The 19,180-nt window shown below is 48.2% G+C and overlaps 6 protein-coding genes across 6 annotated transcripts; 3 read left to right on the top strand and 3 right to left on the bottom strand.

Annotated features, from left to right (window-relative positions):
• Positions 1–3,170: 3,170 nt before the first annotated feature.
• NUU61_001927 (uncharacterized protein) lies at positions 3,171–4,547 on the top strand (the record flags this gene model as incomplete). Its single annotated transcript, XM_056652509.1, has 2 exons — positions 3,171–3,293; positions 3,357–4,547. 2 exons carry the CDS (start codon positions 3,171–3,173, stop codon positions 4,545–4,547), a joined length of 1,314 nt encoding a protein of 437 aa, XP_056513576.1.
• Positions 4,548–5,560: 1,013 nt separating this feature from the next.
• On the top strand, positions 5,561–6,849 carry NUU61_001926 (uncharacterized protein; the record flags this gene model as incomplete). The annotated part of the gene is made up of 3 exons (XM_056652508.1): positions 5,561–5,722; positions 5,773–6,023; positions 6,084–6,849. The coding sequence occupies 3 exons, from the start codon at positions 5,561–5,563 to the stop codon at positions 6,847–6,849; spliced, it is 1,179 nt and encodes a 392-aa protein (XP_056513575.1).
• Positions 6,850–7,434: 585 nt separating this feature from the next.
• Positions 7,435–8,862, top strand: NUU61_001925 (O-methyltransferase; the record flags this gene model as incomplete). The annotated part of the gene is made up of 4 exons (XM_056652507.1): positions 7,435–7,605; positions 7,688–7,823; positions 7,880–8,009; positions 8,100–8,862. 4 exons carry the CDS (start codon positions 7,435–7,437, stop codon positions 8,860–8,862), a joined length of 1,200 nt encoding a protein of 399 aa, XP_056513574.1.
• A 2,151-nt stretch (positions 8,863–11,013) lies between these two features.
• On the bottom strand, positions 11,014–12,529 carry NUU61_001924 (SEC14 family lipid-binding protein; the record flags this gene model as incomplete). The annotated part of the gene is made up of 4 exons (XM_056652506.1): positions 11,014–11,532; positions 11,593–11,967; positions 12,035–12,176; positions 12,252–12,529. 4 exons carry the CDS (start codon positions 12,527–12,529, stop codon positions 11,014–11,016), a joined length of 1,314 nt encoding a protein of 437 aa, XP_056513573.1.
• A 412-nt stretch (positions 12,530–12,941) lies between these two features.
• Positions 12,942–17,045, bottom strand: NUU61_001923 (putative transcription factor (Snd1/p100); the record flags this gene model as incomplete). Its single annotated transcript, XM_056652505.1, has 6 exons — positions 12,942–15,461; positions 15,604–15,742; positions 16,077–16,237; positions 16,305–16,456; positions 16,522–16,701; positions 17,033–17,045. The coding sequence occupies 6 exons, from the start codon at positions 17,043–17,045 to the stop codon at positions 12,942–12,944; spliced, it is 3,165 nt and encodes a 1,054-aa protein (XP_056513572.1).
• Positions 17,046–17,731: 686 nt separating this feature from the next.
• On the bottom strand, positions 17,732–18,925 carry NUU61_001922 (sedoheptulose-7-phosphate:D-glyceraldehyde-3-phosphate transaldolase TAL1; the record flags this gene model as incomplete). The annotated part of the gene is made up of 4 exons (XM_056652504.1): positions 17,732–18,352; positions 18,425–18,708; positions 18,794–18,805; positions 18,868–18,925. 4 exons carry the CDS (start codon positions 18,923–18,925, stop codon positions 17,732–17,734), a joined length of 975 nt encoding a protein of 324 aa, XP_056513571.1.
• Positions 18,926–19,180: the final 255 nt, after the last annotated feature.

The following is a 19,180-nucleotide window of genomic DNA, read 5'->3' as shown; positions in this document are numbered from 1 at the left end:
CTTATAGCTCTTATTTTATCTAAGCGATTATTAAAGAAATAATAATATAGGGGTATTGTAAAGAATATACTTGGTAGGGTATAAGGCCTATTGATCAGGTAAAGAAATAAGGGGAAGGGGTAGGGAAAGCAGTATATCTTTATTACTATTAAGACTAAATCTTGTCCTATTAGCTAGATACGAGAGTATCAATTTATTATATAATATCTTCGTAACTCCACGTATTATTAATAATATAAACGACTGGGTCTCTATTATGTATCGTGATCATTCTACTGTAGAGTGGATCAAGTAACGAGTTCTGACTTCCTTCAGGATCATATAATATCACCTGATTCACCCCCTTCCGTCAGTTAGGAATAACCTCATGCCTTACCATCTTGGTAGACCCTTTACAGGTATATAGATATTTTAGTTTTAGAATAATAGGCTATCCCTTACTCTATCGTTTTAATATATATTTTAGGCGATCTAAGTTAGAATAGATAGAGTAATAAATATTATATAAAATATATTAGATAGCGATCTTATCTATTTTTTATAAAGAGTCCTTTACTATCTTTATAAAGATATTAGTAAATTAAACTAGAAAACTGCGATTTTAAATTATTAATATAAATTATATAACTATATTATTAGGTAACTATATAGCTATTTAGATTAAGGTCTTTATCTATTTTTTGCTATAAAGATCTCCTATAAATAGATAAAGGATTCCGGAGTCGATTAGTTTCTCTAATCTAACATTAATTAATATAATAGTGATTTATTTTAACTACTCGTTAAAATTATCTATATTCTATAAGGGTTTATAGAGTTAGGGGAGAGTAATTAAATCTTTAATAAATATCCTTATTAATTAGATATATATTTTTTAATACTTCTTTTACTCTATTAGTCCTAGTCGTTAAAATTAGTATCAAAATTAATAAAAAATATCGAACCTATATTATATATAATAGTTTAAAAAAGATATTAAAATGCGTTAATTAGAGAAGAAAGAGAGATTAGATATAATTAAAATATTACTCTCTAATTTGTTAAATTAAATCGGGTATTAAATCCTTAGATAATTCTACTACTTAGCTATATTAACGAAATAGGCCTTTCGCCTAGATTTAGTATATAGCCGGGCTTATAACCTCTTAGGGAGTATTAGAGGAAGCTAGGGAGAGTAGAAGTACTAAAGAAAGGGAGTAGAAGAGAGTGCGAGAATCAAATTATCTATCTATAGGGTCTATAGGAGAAAAGAAGAGAATCGAAACTATCTGCGACCTACAGCTCCGCTACAGGCGGCGGTCAGGTAGGCAATGGAGAAAGACTGGCAGAACCCCAGTCCCAACATATACAAACTTCGAAGGGCTCACATCAAAAGGGAAACTCTATGTAGTGTAACACACCTTCTAAAGATGCACTGTAGGATGATGTAGCTTGAATGCATATGTCACGTTGACTGACATACCCAATCCATCATGAATAAAAGCTTAGGCGCGATTGCCGGGACAATAATCCCCCAGGTTCCCATAAAGAAATCCTGTTGTGGGGTGTGCGCTGGGGGGTGCGCCCCATACCCGGCCACTGCCTGTTTATCCTCAATCAAGAACCACATTAAAAAAAAATCACTTAAGTGACTTGCATCATGCCTTTCGTTACACCCTAGGCTAGCTCGCACCCAATCACGCTTTCCACTCCCATGCCAGAGCTCCAGATTTTAACAACCGTGAGACCCGCTCTCTTAACAAAATCGTACTATGCCTTACTGGTCCGCTTTTCGGAGGAGAATAGGGTCAGCATCATCATATCAAGTCCAGTAGTCTCCCAGTGAGCTCCAATCTGCGGCACAATATTCTCATTGGGTAGTAGTCTGCTATACCTAGGCTTCATGGCCTTCTTTAGTCGCGTGAGTATGGTTTTATAGATATCATCCGACTAGTTGTATAGAGTTAAGTGTATATAATAGGCTCGGGCACCTGTAGATATAGTAAATAAAACTAGTTGGAAATAAAAAAGGGAGTTGAAATCTACGGAAAGAAAAAGGAGGAGGGAAGAACAACTCTTATCTTTAATAGGCTGTTTATTGTGGAAGTCATATTCCATACGGACGATAGCCGAATCAAGATCCTTGATTTGGCGAATCACCATAGGCAAATCTTGAAGGATCAATTTCCCAAGAGCATCGGGATAACGGCTGTGAAATCTCGCTAAATCAAAACTTGGAGGGGTTATCGGAAGAAAATGAAGAAAGCCTTGGACAGCTGTGCTTATGTGGCTCGTGCATGGATTAGTGCATCAGAAAACGGATGTATGGATGAGGGAGTCGAATGTCTATTTAACCTCTTGGGGCCTTAAGCGAACATATGAGCAATACTTGATCAAGTCCCTTCCACCTTACCTATTGCAGTATCTTGTGTCACCTTAAATTTTTGTTTGCGATATCTATGTCCTTGTAGCTACTTAGCTCTTCGAGAATATCACTGTTGATGAGTTTGGGATTCTGGACGGCGAAGTATTTGGAGAAGCATGTTCGAAAGAAAAGTAAAATGTGATACCCGGAGGAACACGGTTAAAACCGAAGAAATAGGAATAAACTTTAGTAGTCTCTTTGTCTTCAAATGATACTTTGCTAGGTACATCGATTGCAATGTCAGAGGCTCTGCTCACGAACCCTGACATGCCACCTATGGTTTGGTTCAATTACTATGTGCTTGATGGCTACGTTCTCGTTGTGCGTTATCTGTGAGGCGGGGTGGGTCTAAGTGTGTCGATCAGCATCACAGTGATTGTGAAATGCAGATATATCTTTTCCAGGAAATAATCGACATATATAAAACGAGTACTCATGGTAATATGCGGACATATCTTTTCTAGGAATAATGGATATATAAATGTCAGAAGGTATTAGCAAACCTTCCTATTCAAGGTGGATGATGATCATTCGTATACCTAGTCCAGCCTGCCTTGCATGATTGCTGCTATGCAGATACTTCCATCAGACCTTCTGGAGCCTAGAATGCATATCGCATTATTTGACATGGGATTCAGGCCCAAGCGTATCCGCACCTCAACTCCCATGTAGGAAGTGACCATTGACGTACACGTACTCCATAAATTCCAAAGTTGAATAGATTTTCTATCTAGTGTCCCATTTCAAGGTGGAGTCACATACAAAGATGCCTCCAAGTGTCTCGATAATCATCGTCGGCGCTGGCTTAGGCGGCCTCGCAACTGCCATTGGACTGCGACGCGCTGACCACCAGGTCACTGTCCTGGAGAAAGCGCCTGCTCTTGGAGAAGTCTGCTCTACCCTCCCTCCTCTGTAAGACAGACCAGTCTAACATTGAACCATTCAACTGCAGATCGGAGCCGGCATCAAAGTCCCGCCGAATTCAGGCCGTGTCTTCAGAGAATGGGGTCTTCTGGATGAAGTGCACAAGATCGGCATCTGCCCCCAGGAGAACAAGATGCGTTCCTACCGCGACGGTGAGGTATTGTCAACCATGCCTCTGGACGGCACTTGTCGGGATAAATTCGGCCTTCCCTACTTTGTCGTCCACCGCGTCGATCTTCAACATATGCTGGCCGCTGCCGCGGAGCGTGAAGGCGCGGTAATCGAGTTCAAGAGGGAGGTCACCGGTGTGCGCGGCATCCCGGGCGAGGCTTTCGTCCAGCTCGCCAGTGGAGAGGAACTAGTCGCAGACGTGGTTCTGGGCGCGGATGGCGAGCGCTCTCGCGTGCGCACCTCGCTGCTAGGCCAAGAATTTCGCTGGAGAGATAGCGGCGACCACGTCTTTCGCGCGACGGTGCCCCTTCAAACCCTGCAGGGAGACGAGGAACTGAAAGAACTGGAGAAGGGAATCAATTGGTGGATCGGCCCGCAGGGCAACGCGCTGACTTACCCGCTCAAGCGAGGCGGGCTCCTGAACATTGTCATCACCCATGTCCACCCCCTAGATGCGATAGTCGAGTTTGCACCCAGGCCCATTCCCCAGGCCGACGTCGCCAACGAGTTCGAGGGATGGGACCCCCTGTATCATCGTCTGCTAAGCTTGACCACGACGTGTGCCCGCTGGACCCTGCTCCACACCGATATGGCGACCCAGTGGACAGGGGAATCAGGTAACATCGCGCTAATGGGAGATGCCGCGCACGCAATCCTACCTTATCTCGCCCAGGGCGCAGCTCTGGCCGTCGAAGATGCGGCGACGCTGAGTGTCCTCTTCGGTTCCATGAAGGACAAGTCGCAGATTCCTGATATCCTGACCGTCTTCGAGACCATCCGCAAGCCTCGAGCGGTGGAGATGAATTGCCGTGTTGGCATGGCACGCGACATCTGGTCCATGCCGGATGGTGCCCTGCAGCGCGAACGGGACCGCCAGCTACGTGAGTACGAGCCCTACGATGGGTACCCCAACGTCTTGGCGGATCCGGCCCTCACGGAGTGGGCGTTTGGCTACGATGCCTTTGAGGAGGCACGCAAGGCGTGGGATAAGTTTCAGAGGGGGCAATTTCCACATACCAGGGGAACCTGGAAATTGAACAGCGACTGATTTTAGAGTAATTTGTATATATCGTTAGCATTTGAATAAGAACGAACTAGTAAGGCTCACAAAAACTATAGATATACTGGCCCGACAAATCCATATAAACACGTAAATTGCAAAAGAACCATCCGGGACTTTAAATGTTTCTACTGGATCCTAGGATGGATACAGGACAACCTGAGTTCACGGATGAATTACCTGCCAGTGTATATGTGCCACACGCCTAATCGTGCTAGTGACGGTCTTGTTCTCTCGACTTGGTAAGTTTCTTTCAGTAATAAGAAGTCAGCCAGTGTGCAATGCACGCACGTGTGAACCTTGGAAACTATTGCGTCAAGTCGGTCTGTAGGAATGTCCCGAACCATTGGTTATTGGTCGATCCTCGCTACTCTCCTAGGCTGACATGGTCAGATAACTTGCTTGAAATATATCCAATTGAGAGCGCAGCTTGTTATCAAGCCTTGATCCTGATATATGTAGGTTTAAACTCCAAGTCAGCTTAATGGAGAAAAGAAGTGCGATTTTAGCAGACAATTAGCTTTCCAAGCTTGAATGGGTTAGAACGTTGAATATTTTTGTTTCACAGGATAGTCTTGAAATCAAGGATGAATATTACATAACTGTAAAACATTTCAATATTACCTATGCATTTCCATGCAAAAGCCTATCATGAATTACTTAGCTCGAGCACATTATTGTATAGCCCAAGAAAAGATCTAAAGATTCTGGAAATACAGACAGCTATTCTAGAACATAGAAACTCCTTCTAATTAAGGTAAGAAATATACTACGTTAAATTTCTTTTGAATTCACGCGAGACAGAAAATCTCCAGCTTTACCGGAATTTAGGGTTTCCTTCCTCATATTTTGACTCGCAACATGCAGTGTACATGCCAGTTTATCCACTTAGGTCTCCCTAGGTACTTCCTTTGGGCGGTTTTAAGACAGCGTGCGTTTCCCTACAGATCTCCTTATATCACCACAAAAAGTTCTTGCCCTCTCTAGCGATATTGCAAACCATGTCTACAGCCAAAATACAGAGCCTCCTCGCCAGCCTCAGAGAGCTGACCCAACAGCCACCTGAGGATGACAAACTTCGCACCCAGCTGTCCGAGGCGCTTTCCTCTGCCCAGGTTGCCGTGGAACGCCCTCTGGACACCGTTCACCGGATCTCCTTCATAGTAGGTGCCATATTTCAGATTGGCCTAATATTTCTAACATGACGCTATAGCCATTGCAATTGTTCATGACCAAAATCGCCGTTGACCTGAAGCTCTTTGAGACTCTCGTCTCGCAAGGGCGGTCCATGAGCGTCCAAGAGCTGGCCCAGAAAACTGGGGCACAGGATGTGCTGTTGGGTCGTATCCTTCGCTATCTTGCCGCCTTTAACCTCGTTTCCGAAACGGGCGTCGACCAGTTCGAGGCCACCCCAGTCACGCAGACGCTCACTGTGCCCGGGTTTGCAGCAGGAATCAAGCACCAGTCAGTGAACTTCATGGGAGGTCCGTGGGCCAATGTATCGCACGACTAACCCCCGTCTAGCTTCGACATCCAGCTGCCCGCTTGGGTAGATCTTCCGGATTTCCTTGCAGCCGGCAAGTATCAGAACCCCTCAGACCATAAGCACACGGCATTCCAACGGGTCCACCACACGGACCAGACCGTCTTTACCTGGTTCACGACTCAACCAGGCTACTTTGCAGACTTTAGCGCGTGGATGGCGGCGCAGCGCAAGGGCCAGCGCACCTGGCTGGATACTTTCCCCCTAGAGCGGCTGGTCAAAGCGGCCCACACCGAGGCACCCCTCTTTGTGGATGTTGGGGGCAGTGTAGGCCACCAGTGTGTGGCACTCGTGAAACGACTTCCCCAGCTTGTTGGGCGTGTAGTGCTCGAAGATCTCGCTCCCGTTATCGCTAACGCTCTGCTGCACCCCCGGGTTGAGCGTCTCGCGCACGACTTCTGGACCCCGCAACCTGTCACGGGTGCCTCCTTTTACTATCTTCGGAACGTGCTGCATGACTACCCCGACGATCAGTGTATCAAGTTGCTGCAACTCCAACGCGTGGCCATGGGCGCTGATTCAGTTCTCCTGGTTGACGAGTTGGTTCGTCCGGCCACCGGGGCGCCCCGGAGCTTCGTGGATCTGGACATTGCAATGATGGCGTGCTTGGCAGCACAGGAACGTACACGAGAGCAATTCGAACATCTGTTCCGATCCGCGGGGCTGTATCTGGAGGAAGTATTACCTTACGAGACAGAGCTAGGGCATAGCGTGATGGTGGCTATACCGGCGGCTGATTCCGATTAACATTTGAATTTTAAGGTTGCTAATAAGACTGCCAAGTACGTACTTTAGCAGATAATCCACCTCTTTCATAAATTACCATTTATTACGGACCCTCGCTCTGGAAAGAGGCCGGTTAACGTACAGTGACACAGCAAAAGTTTCGACCCCCAAAAATTGACCCACTTCTAACACCGCCACACCGCTTTACCTTATACATCTATCAAATATCTTATGTTTACCCCGAATTTTCATTATCTTCTCTATAGATAATGGGACCTCGATAAGAATTAATAGATACGTTTCGCGAATCGAGAGTTACAGTTAGTATACATTATATGAATTAAACTCGTACTTTATTTTGATTGATTTTTTATTTTTCTACCCGCAGGATACTATATAATAATAGGTGTGGGGCGAGGGTGTCGAAACTTTTTCTGTGTCACTGTATGTACCCCTCCTGAACTATGACAGCGGACGAGAGGAGAAAGACGTGTGAACCAGGATACAGATCAGGATGAGTTGACAATATAAATGTGTTGACATTGTCCATCATCTTCTGAATCCTTCCTTGCTTCTCCTCTTCATTCTTCAACCTCTCTATACACAATGGCCCGGACCGTCGCTGAACTGACAGCTGCTGTCAACGCAGCCCTATCCAAGCTCTCTCTCGCTGATGACATTCCGGACCCAGCGCGCTTCCAGCTCCTTGATGTATTGGACAAGCTGCGCGGGGTCGTCGAGCCCCCTATTCAGTCGCTTCTGAACATCTGCTGGGCGGTAGGATATCACCGAACTGATCGTGAGAATTGTATACCAAGGAATCTTTTTGCTGATTCAACGCCCCCCGCGATCATCGCAGGCCCACCCCCTGGTCTCGATCCGAACTGCAATTGGAATGGGAATTTTTGATGCATTTGCCGCTGCCGGTGGTGCTGCATTGACTATCGATGAGTTAAACGACAACGAAAAGGTCAAGGGCGACAAGGACCTGTTAAGTAAGAGCCTCTCCGGCTAATAACCGACCACTACCTCGGACTCCTGGACTAACCAGTTGGTCTCTCTGCTACAGTTCGGGTCATGCGACTCCTGAGCGCCAATCGCCTCTTCACCGAAACCGAGGTGTACAAATATCAGCCCCAGCCCCTGGCGCTGGGATTCGCAACCGGCGCCCCCCCAGCGATGTGATCAAGAACTTGTAGGTGGTCCTAGCTCTCGCCTTTGTCGCCGATAGGGAAAATGGCGGGCTTGCTAACTATCCTGATTACGACAAGCCACATGATTTTGCGCGCCACTGCGCATACTCAGGAATTCCTGGAATCTAGAGACTACAAGAGCCCCGATGACGCCTATGACACTCCCTTCCAGCAGGCATACGGCACCAAGCTGCACCACTTCGAGTGGCTGGCTCAGAACCCCGACGAGCAACATGCCTTCAACACTGTGATGGAAACAGCTAACCGGGCTGTGGAAGGCGAGCAGTGGTATGACTTCTACCCCTGGGATGAGCGACTAGGCAAGGATGCAGACCGCGTGCTGGTAGTCGACATTGGTGGTGGCAAGGGCCATGACATCGCCCGATTCAAGGAGAAGAAGAACCCCGCCGGTCGTCTGATCGTACAGGACCTTCCCGAGGTTATCCAGGATATCCAGCCCCCACTCGCTCAAGGCATCGAGGCTCAGGGCTACAGCATGTTCGATGCACAGCCCGTCAAGGGTGCCAAGGCTTACTACATGCGCACTGTGCTGCATGACTGGCCTGATAAGCAGGCTCTGCAGGCCTTGCAGCAAATCCGAGAGGCGATGGCGGAGGATTCGGTGCTGCTCATTAACGAGAATACCCTGTCGGAGACTAATGTGCCCCGCTTCAATACTAGCGTCGACCTCATCATGATGACCATGTTCTCGTCGCTGGAGCGTACGGATAAGCAGTGGTTGAGTCTTTTGGAGCGCGCCCAGTTCAAAGTTCTTAAGGTTTGGCGGCCGGGTGAACAGGGCGTGGGATCTAATGCTTTGTTTGAGGCTGTCCCTGTCTAAATTAATTTTCGCCCGTAAAGTCTAGATTCCTTATATTTATAATATAAGGAAATATCAAGTTACGCTCACGTGATGCAAAAAAAAGTAGTCATGACAACATTGATCACTTCATTGCCTAATCGGGTAAATAGCTACTATACACTAGACCTGGACATTTCCCATGGGAGTTTTTAGTTATCTAAAACTGTTAACTTGTTCATCTGCATATTTAATAAAGGAATTACTCATATTTTAAGGTATTATATCTATAGACAGACAAAAGAGTAACTCTTCTATACTACAATTCTCTCCTAATTATAGGAACTTTATTTTAGCTTAAGATATATACGCTTCTTAGAGTTTATCAGTCTACACTCAATATTATTTCTCCTACTTATTAAGCTAGGTGATCATTGCAAACTACCTCCCCACAAGCTATCATATATCTTCTCTATCCTATAGCCCCTGTGGATATGTCATGAGGTCCTATTTAAAGATATTATTATCTTAACTCTTATATTTTTATTCTAAAACCTATATCTAGATATTATTCTTAGATAGTAATAACTAAAAATTATTTACTTTATCTATCTTATCTATCTTATTTATCTTACTTAGCCCTTTTTTATTATTAATTATAATATCCTATTTTTTTAGTATTATTAATTAGGTTTATCTTAATCTTATTAAGTTTTTTATTCTTCTTTTTTTATAGCTTCTATTTTATTATAAAAAAGAATCTCTTAAGAAGCTCTATCTTTTATTTTTTAATATTAAATCTTAAAATATAAAAAAATATTATTAACTCTTTAATTATCTATAATTTTATTCTTTTTTAATAATAATAGAAAATATCTTAAATAGTATTAAAGAGCTATTTAACTCCTATATCTATTATAGATAAAAAGAATATATTCTATATAACAATAGCGATTATTAAAAATTATATTTAGTACTCTCTCTAGAATATAAGAGATATAATATAAATAGTATCTATTAATTAGTTAATATGATTTAGCGAAGACTAAATTTAAATATACTACTATTAATATATATAAAGTTTATTAGATAGTAAAAAATAGATTAATAAAGTAGCCTATAGATTAATCTGTTAATCTAAAAAATTTTAACCTAACTAGCTAACCTTTTTATTTTATATAAATCTAGAAAAATATTTAAAATAATTCTTTTATATAATTAAGGCTATAATATACTTATTTATTAATAAATAAATTTTAGATATTAGATTTATATCTATTTTATTATTTGTAATATATATAGTTTATTTATATAAAAAGTAATAATACTACTATAGACTTTAAATATATATTTTTAGGTTTAGTATAAAAAAAGGTTAGCTAATATCTTCTTTCACCTATATATACCTACTATATAATATAATTTTTACCTTAAAGTCTTAAATTCATAAATTCATAAATTATTTATTCTAAATATATTATTACTATATAATATTTTTTTTATAAAGTATAAGAGTTATAATTATAATTTATATTAGAACAAAAATAGTATTTAATAATAATATATTATCCTAATAACTAAGCAGCTTTATAATCAGAATTATATAAAAGTTGGGTCGAATTAGTTTATATTAGGTTTTATTGGGGCCCTAGTACTGGGTCCGGGTTGGGTTTTGGGTCGAGATCTTCGACCCAAGTTGGGTTATGCGGAAGTCAAGTTATTCAGGGTAAAGATACTTGGTGATCTCACCGAAGTAGGCAGCTGGGTATAGACCCATAACTTGGGGACCGCCCTTAGTTGGCTGGAAAGAGCAAGGAGAATGGGTAGAGCCGCATAGAAGCCACCTATCGAGTTGCGCTGGATGCAACCCAGAGGAGGCTGACTTCAAAGCACCCACTTTACCAGATGATCGTGGATCGTATATCGTCACTGACCGATGGTTGCAGTACATGAAGATCATGTCATTAACGAGGGGTTAAGAATATACCAATATCAACCATGAATACACAGAATTCTAGACGGGCTCGGGTTCTCCTGTCTCAGCCTGCGATGGGAATATAACCAAGGATGGAAAAAACGCAAAACACACAGAAAAGAAAGACAACAATTCCGAAAACAAATTGGGCATACACACTCGGCCCCTCTATGTACGAGACACCCGCAATGCTCACAATCCTTCTTTTCTATAATGCTCTATGCGGCAACTGTGTTCGGGGTCTCATTGCATGGTACCTGGTTCACATTGACGGCGACATTCTCCCCGCCGGTTTTCTCGTTATCCTCCGCAGCAGTTGAGGGGATTTGATCTGCTGTGGCGGCGCCATTGGTCTCAGATTCCAACGTTTCCTGCTGAGGAACCGGGATAGTCGCCCTCCGCTCCTTTCCATTCTCCGTGCCCAGCACGTCGATCTGGTTGCCCTGGAACAGTAGCGGCCCCTTGAGAATCTCCTTCTTGGTCTGGCCCTCGGCGGCGGGCTGTTCCAAGCCCTGCAGCTTCTCACGAGCAGGCTCGTCCAGGTTGGGCATATCACCCCACTGCCAGTCGAGTTCGCCGCCGTACTGCTTCGGGAAGCTAGACGGGTCCATGAAGGAGCTGAGAGTAGGTTTCACTTCGGGAGCAGACAGAATGAAGATTTTCGATGTCGTCACCGGGTCGAACCAGCGCTTGATCCAGCCCCAGACAGTAGGGAAAAAGGCCGGGGCACCGATGATCTAAAAACAATGAGTTTCTGACACTGTGACCAAAGGCAATAAGAGCAAAATGCAACATACAAAAATCCGGTCCAGAGTCTCGGGGTAGTGAGCCGTCGCAAGTACACTGGCGTCTTGCATGTGGCTCTTCAGGTTCCAGAACTGCTTCAGCCCTACGCCGCTCACATCGACGATGTTGGTCGAGGTCACGATAGGTGTTTCGGGATTGGGCCTCGACAGCGACGAGCACAGAGGCATGACGAACCGGAGAAGGTTCTCGTACAGGGCGAACAAATTGAGCAAGCGCGCGGGGACGGTCGAAGACTTGTGCGTGTCGGGGGTGCCGGTGCTCATTGTAGAGTTGTATGCGGCCATCTCCTTAGAGTTCAGGTGGCGGATCTCAAAGACGTAGACAGGGATTCCGCGGCGATCGCGGCGGCCAGTCCATTGCGGGTACTATACGGAGGAAAAAGATATAAACGTCAGTAGATATTGGACCAATCTAGCAGAATCCATCACGCACCATCCGTCGCGCTGCTTCGTACGAGTCCACGCGGATATTCTCATACAGCGACTCGATGGAATTGTCGCGGCGCCAGTCTTCCGTGTCTTTGAATTGTCCCCATGCGCCTTCCACATCGAACTTGCGGGCTCGCAGGAATCGTCTAAAACAGTTAATCAGTACTGAATCTCACAGGAAAGAGAACATCAGTGCCAAAAGGCGGGAGATAACAACGTACAGCATAGTAGCATCATCATGGCTGGGCGGCTTCGCATCAGCGCCCTCCCCAGCCGGGGTGTAATATTTGCGCTCCGCACAAACATCCTTAAACTCTCGCAGTTTGTCTTCTTGCTCCGGCGTCAGGTGTTTCAGATGGCCCGCAAGCCATGCGGTGCCTGCAGCCTGCGAAGCCGAGGCCGAGGCGTCGTTCTTCGATGCGGAAGCCGTGCGCGCGAGCGAGGCATCCTGCTCGGTGGAAGCCTGGCTATGGTGAGATTTGGTGCGCCAGAGGAACATCGTGGCTTTTAGTAGTTACGAGCTGAAGATCCTCGCAACTTTCGCAATCTCCGGGGAGGACGTGGAGGAGGGGGGAAAGAAAGAGGCGGTGAAAATAAATCTGACATTGCGGAGAGTTGCGGGTTCCTGAGTTTGTCGGAGATCGGCACCGAGTCCTTACAGATGGAAGTTAATCGGCCTGGCGCCGATCTTCTTTTTTTCTTCTTTACATAGATCGGTAAAATACATCCGAGGTGCTAATCGTTTGTGATTCAAGCGACAAGCTACATAAAAACCGGGGAGCATCATGGTAATGACGCTCTTTTCGCGGAGCTAATTCCTCTGTACAGAACGCTCCGGATGACAGTCCATGATAGTCCATAAAAAGAAAAGAAAGGGGGAAAATGACATGGAACATGCATAGTTACATGGCTTAGTCTTCCGTCAGATCACCATACTCCCACATACCACCACGCTCGGACTTGGCCTCGTCCTCGAGCGCGCGCAGGTTTGCCAGAGTGTCCGCCGAGGCGCGCTCCCACGCCTTCAGCTTGCGAGGCACCATGGCCATACCCTCGCGGATAATGTCCGCATTGATACTCTGGTCAAGGCTCTTGGAGACGGCTGGGTCGAGCAGAGTAACGTGCAAGGTGCCATCGGTGTCGACGTGGTCGACATTGGCGACGAGCTGGCGGTCGAAAGTCTGCTCCTCAACAAAGGCGACGGCATCGGCAAGATAGTCCGGAGACGTAGGGAACTGCAGGAGCGAGAGTGCAGCATCGACGGCCTGCGGGCGCAGGGCTTGGCCCGAGAACTGTGACTGGGTGAGAGGACGCAGGCTGGACCACGGCAGGGACTCGGAGTTGCCGAAATCAATATAAACCACCTCGGCCTGCTGGTTGTCGCGGTCGTTGCGGCGCACCTTGGCGCGGTACCAGTTGCCGTCCTCGGTGAAGCGGGCCGCAACCCAGTCACCCGCCTTGGGCGGACCGGGCAGAGCCGTGTCGTTGGCCTTGTTCAGGTGGAAGGAACGGAATGCACTCATCAGCTCCGTCAGCGCGCTCGTGCCGGCTCCGATCTGTTGCAGCTTGAGTTTGCCCGTGCTCGGGTCGATGTGCGTCACCGTCACGTCCCGGTAGTCCTTGCGACGCTGTGTCGGGGCAGCCTCGCTTTCAGTGCCGGTGCCATTAGCAGTCTCCGACTCCTCCGCCTCAGCAGCCTCCTTGCTCGGGTCCCAGTCGTGCCACAGACCCTTGCGCGCATCTTTGGCACGCTGCTCCGCCGCAAAGTATTCCGTGGCGTGACCCGACTGCTCGGCCGAGTATGCGTGCACCGTTGCGAGACCCTCCTCCAGCAAGATTCTAGTGAAGTTCTCCTTGTTGACGTACAGAGAGCCAATGAAGCCGCCAACCTTGTCAATAGTCTCGACGTCGATCTCGACATCGCGCTGCATGCATCGGCGGTTGGCCAGATCATGAGCTTCCTGGCCGAAGGGCTCGCCGGCATCACTGGGTCCGCGAGCAGACCGAGGGGCACGGATTCCCGAGAGCACCAGAGTCATCTTGGCGTTCTCACGAGGCACCAGGACTGTAAAGCGAGAACCAGACTTGACAAAGTCCACAACAGCCGGAACGCGCCTTTGCCGTTGCAGGATACCCAGCTCCATCTTAGCCTTCTGTACACTCTCCGAGTAGTCCTGGTATTGGTTGGCCTTGGGCGGTTTGGGAGACCACATGCCGCGGCCTTCTTTTTGGGCATCCGCCTCGGCGGCAAGCAGCGCATCGTAGTCAGGAGATCGGTCGTCATCATCCATGCGGTGTCGGATCACGGAAGCATATCCAGTTTCAACCAGAGCAAGTCCAAGGTTAGTGTTGCCCTGCACCACAGTGGCCACCTCGCGCTCCTCGTAGCCTTCAGTAGCAGGCTTCTTGCCGTTCACGGTGACCCTGACATTCTTGGCAATAGCACGCTTGCGAAGGAACTCCTTGGCCTCGGCAGCAAATGGGGCCTGCTTGGGGTCGGAAGGCTTGGGTTGGCGGATACTGGTCAGACTGATCCGTTTCTCCTGGCCAGCCTTGTTGCGGATGAAGAGGGTATCGGCATTGAACACGCGGCTGACAATATAGTCTGCGGCAGCCGCACCAGTAGCCTTGGAGCCCACATGGCCGGTGAAAACCCCCTTCCGAGCATTCTTGGCGGTCTGCTCCGCCTGGCGGAGGAGGGCCATGTCGGGACCCAGAAGTGTCGAGTGGTGGTCCTGGCAGCGAGCGAGACCAGCCTCGAGGACAAATCGAGCGATGTTACCATTAGGATGCAGCAGAGTAGCAACCAGCTGGCCCTGCGGTGTGACTCCCAGCAAGGAAACCTTGACCTTGCGCTGCAGCAGCCGCGACTCAAAGAACTGCAGAGCCTCGTCTCCGAAGGGCTCAGCAGGCTGTTCCTTGCCATCGGTAGTTGTCCGTCGCGCAGCAGGTGCCCGAATACCAGCCACCGCAACAACCGTCTGGATGTGCTCTTTCGGCGAGAGAAGCAGACGCAGCACCACACGGTCACCATTCAGAACCTTCTCAATAATGCCATCCAGCTGCTGTCCCTGATTCTTGGCCACCAGGGCCTTGGGGGATGACGATTCATAGCTGGTATCTATCTGGCCCTCTTCCGAACCAGCCCATACACCCTTCTCTTCACTGCGGGCGAGGGACTCCAGGGCACGCAGCCGCTCCAGCAGCTTTAGAGTCTCCTCGGACTCATCTGACCGCTTGCCCGCTTCCTCACGGACACGACTCCACCCTTCCTGCACACTGATGTCGGGCAGCGAGGCATCGAACCCGGGCAGCTTGATGATGCCGTATTCGCGCTTGGCGCCCGTGGGGATAGTGTAGACGATCTGGAATTGAATCACTTTGCCAACCAGAAGCTCACGCAGGAATTCACGGGACTGGAAGCCATATGCCTAATGATAAAAAAAAATTCCATATTAGTTTTAGCTGGTCTGCTTTGCAAAGCAAATGAAATTCATCAGAGATCGGGAGCAAGCAAACGCCCTCTCCACTACTGGTGTGTTCCATTGCCCTAAGTTCACGCCAATCACCCACCTCATCTCCCTCTCGTCGTAATCTTGGTGCTGAGACATAGGCCAGACTGAGAATGCGCTCTTGTGTGGGATTGGCGACATGCGCCAGCACCACCGTGTCGCCCGACAGAACGGACTTGACACGAGCTTCGAAAGGCATGCTGGATGGGTATCACACACCCAGACAGTACTTTTGAGAAGAGAAGGAAGTTAAAAAAAGAACAAGAAAGGAACAGAACAACAGGCAAGAAGAGAGAGTTTGTTGATTGAGCTGTTACTGTTCAGGGAAACGTGGTATTTCGGCCCCCCGAGGGAGAGGCGGTCGGGAAGGCGGTGAGCTACGATATACGAGAGAAGCACAAGAGAAATGGCATTCATTTGATTCATGAAACTTGGACTATCCGCAATTTTTCATCTTCCTGCAATTTGGGGAGATAGGGAATATCAGGGTACCCAATTCAAAAAAACATCAAGGGCAGATTTATGCGGAGATACCAATGACACCTATGTTTCTCATTAGCATGGATCACCGAGCTCTCCAATGACGTGATCTGCTTACCGCAGGCAGGGCGAGCACCAGCGTTGCCAGTCTTCTTGGACTCCTCGTTGCCGCCACGGCCGAGGTCGTCAGTGCCGGCGTGAACGACCAGAGTACGCTGCGAATAAAAAAGAAACAGATAAGCATATAGCTATGCAGCTAACAACCCAGCATCATCTACTTACGCCCAGAACGCTCTCGGCACCGATCAGCTTGACCAACTTGTCCTGCACAGAGCCGGTAGCATTGCCCTCAGCATCGGTCTTGAAGTTGCCCAGGTCACCGACGTGACGCTCGGAGTCAGTGGGAGCACCGTGGGTCTTGCTGAAGGGGTTGACTGAGAGAGTGTGTGTCAGCTGGTTTTGCAACCACAAGATATATCCCCGACTAGGGTTGGCATACAGTGGGGACCGGCCGAGGTGCAGCCGTTGGTGTTGTCACCGAATTGGTGGACGTGGAAGGCACGCTCGGCGTTGGAGTCGTTGCCAGAGATGTTCCAAGAGATGGTGGTGGGACCGCTCTCTTCGGCCTGCTCGAAGGTGACGGTGCCGGCGACCTTGGCGTCACCACGGAGGACAGCAACTAGGATTTCATGTCAGTGTAAGTGTTCCAGAAGGTGGATCGAAGGCATAGGGCTGGGCTTTGATCCCTGGGATCACCCCGGACTCTAAGCTGATCTCAGCAACTCCAGCAAATGAGCAGTCTCAATCTCAGCCTCTCTTAGGAAGCATTGCAGATAAGACTGGAATACAGTGGAGAACTGAGGACAAGGAGCAAGCCGATAGGTCCAGGGGTGGCAGCTCAGGATCACAAGGTGCTCAAATCTGCTCACCCCAAGGTCCCCTTTGCCACGGCCGATCGTGGAGAACAAAACCCTAGGAGCAAAAAAAAAGCCCAAACAGGAAGGACTTACCAGCCTTAACCATTATGACGGTTGTGATAGGATTGGAATTGAGAGGTTAAAATAAAAAAAAGCTGCGATGGAAGGAAGCGAGTATCTGGGAAAAAGAAGGGAAAAAAAGAAAGGCAGGGAGAGGGAGGAGGAGGAATAATAAGCGGATGATGTTGACGTGACTACTGTCCACTTACAGTGGAAGTACCCGGTACTTTCACTGCCATAGACAAACACCGGTGTGTGTGGGTAGCAGATACCCAATACCACACCAAAACATTTCCCCCACCTTCCCAAGCGGGCGGCGAGCGGGACCGGCAGGAATGACATAATGCATCGTTTCCCGAGGTCGGCTTTAACAACCTCCAGCGTTTACTTACGCAGTAAAATCCAGTTCTGGTCTCAGGTCATATAATGAAGACCATTGAAAGTATATCTGGGAAATGCTATCCCGTTAGCGAAACGCGTGGCACAGGGTAAGACCACCCTTCCCTCTGAGACATCTCAAGGACATGCACCCTCACGAACTGCGGGGTCCCTGAATAAGCGACTCTACAATAGCCCGAAGTCCGGACTATTCGGATACCTCGGAGAACACGAGTAATTCATGAATTCGTATCTACCGATTGCAATTTTGGGGGGTCGCCAATTATATCACAGGATGAAACCCAGAAAATATCACAAAACATGAAATGAAAGATAAAAGGTATCACACACAATCTACGCCTGCACCTTTTGCTTCAGCAGCTCCTTCAGGGTAACAGCGTCAGCCGCGAACTTGGAGATACCCTCACGCAGCTTCTCAACAGCCATGGCCTCCTCGTTGAAGTCGAAGCGGAACGAAGCCTCCTCGTTGAGGTAGGCGCGCTTGGGGATATTCAGCTTGGCGGTATCGGCCGCGTCCAACTTCTTGGGGACCGGGGCGGTCGAGTTGTACAGGTCCTCCAGCAGGTTGGGCGAGATAGTCAGGTAGTCACATCCAGCCAGCTCGGTGATTTCACCCGTGTTGCGGAACGAGGCACCCATGACGATGGTGTTGTAGCCATGCTTCTTGTAGTAGTTGAAGATTTCCTGCACCGACTTGACACCGGGGTCCTCCTGGGCAGTGTAGTCGCGCTTGTGGGCGGCCTTGAACCAGTCCAGGATGCGGCCCACGAAGGGGGAGATCAAGAAGGCACCGGCCTCAGCGGCGGCGATGGCTTGCACCAGAGAGAACATCAGTGTCAGGTTGCAGTTGATGCCGTGCTTCGACTGGAGGATGTGGGCGGCCTTAATGCCCTCGTAGGTGGAGGCGATCTTGATCAGAACGCGGTCCTTGGAAATTCCGTTCTCCTCGTAGAGCTGTACACATTGCGCAATGGTCATGTTAGTGATCTGTATCCCCTAATCGCTCATCAACCTTCAGTTACATACCTTGATGATATGCAGAGCCTTGTCCACGGAGGCCTGGGTGTCGAAGGACAGCTTGGCGTCGACCTCAGTGGAAACCTTGCCGGGGATGATCTTGAGGATCTCCTTGCCGAACTCGACCAGGAGACGGTCCAGGGTGGCCTCGACCTGCTCGTCGACGGTGCTGCCCTTCTGCTTACCGTAGGCAACGGCCGAGTCGATCAGGGCGGCGTACTCGGACTTCTTGGAGGCGGCCAAGATTAAGGAGGGGTTGGTGGTGGCATCCTGGGGCTTGTACTTGCCGATAGCTGTGGAACGTTAGTCAAAACCTTCACCGTGGGAATGGACAGTCGACGAATCCAGAAAGAGAATCGAGAAAGACGGGATACATACTGGCAAAGTCACCTAGAATATCTCTGTCAGCGGGGGTTCCCATGCATGCATCCTGGATGATCGGTGGGACTTACCAGAGTCGCAGACCACGACAGTGCCGCTGGCCTTGAGCTGTTCAAGAGAGGAAGACATGATGCACGGATCTAGTGGATGAACCGAGATATGATTCCAAGAAGGAAACGAGGTGGATGAATTGAAGAAGTTTTGTGAGATGAAGAGGGAGGAGAGAAAAGAGAAGAGGGAGAAGAGTGGCGACGAGAGTAATAAGAGGGGACCCAAACCAGATTGAGGGTACCTCCAGCAGCAGTGGCCCCGCCATAACCAACGGAGGTACCTGCCAGCCGTGGGATGCGCCGGTGGGGCAAAAATGACGCTGTACTATGAAAT

This window comes from Penicillium alfredii (assembly GCF_028826965.1).
Source record: "Penicillium alfredii strain IBT 34128 chromosome Unknown utg000004l_segment0_segment0, whole genome shotgun sequence".
In the NCBI taxonomy this organism is placed as follows: Eukaryota; Fungi; Ascomycota; class Eurotiomycetes; order Eurotiales; family Aspergillaceae; genus Penicillium; species Penicillium alfredii.
Note: the sequence above shows the minus strand (reverse complement) of the source record. Positions and strands in the feature narration are given on the sequence as shown.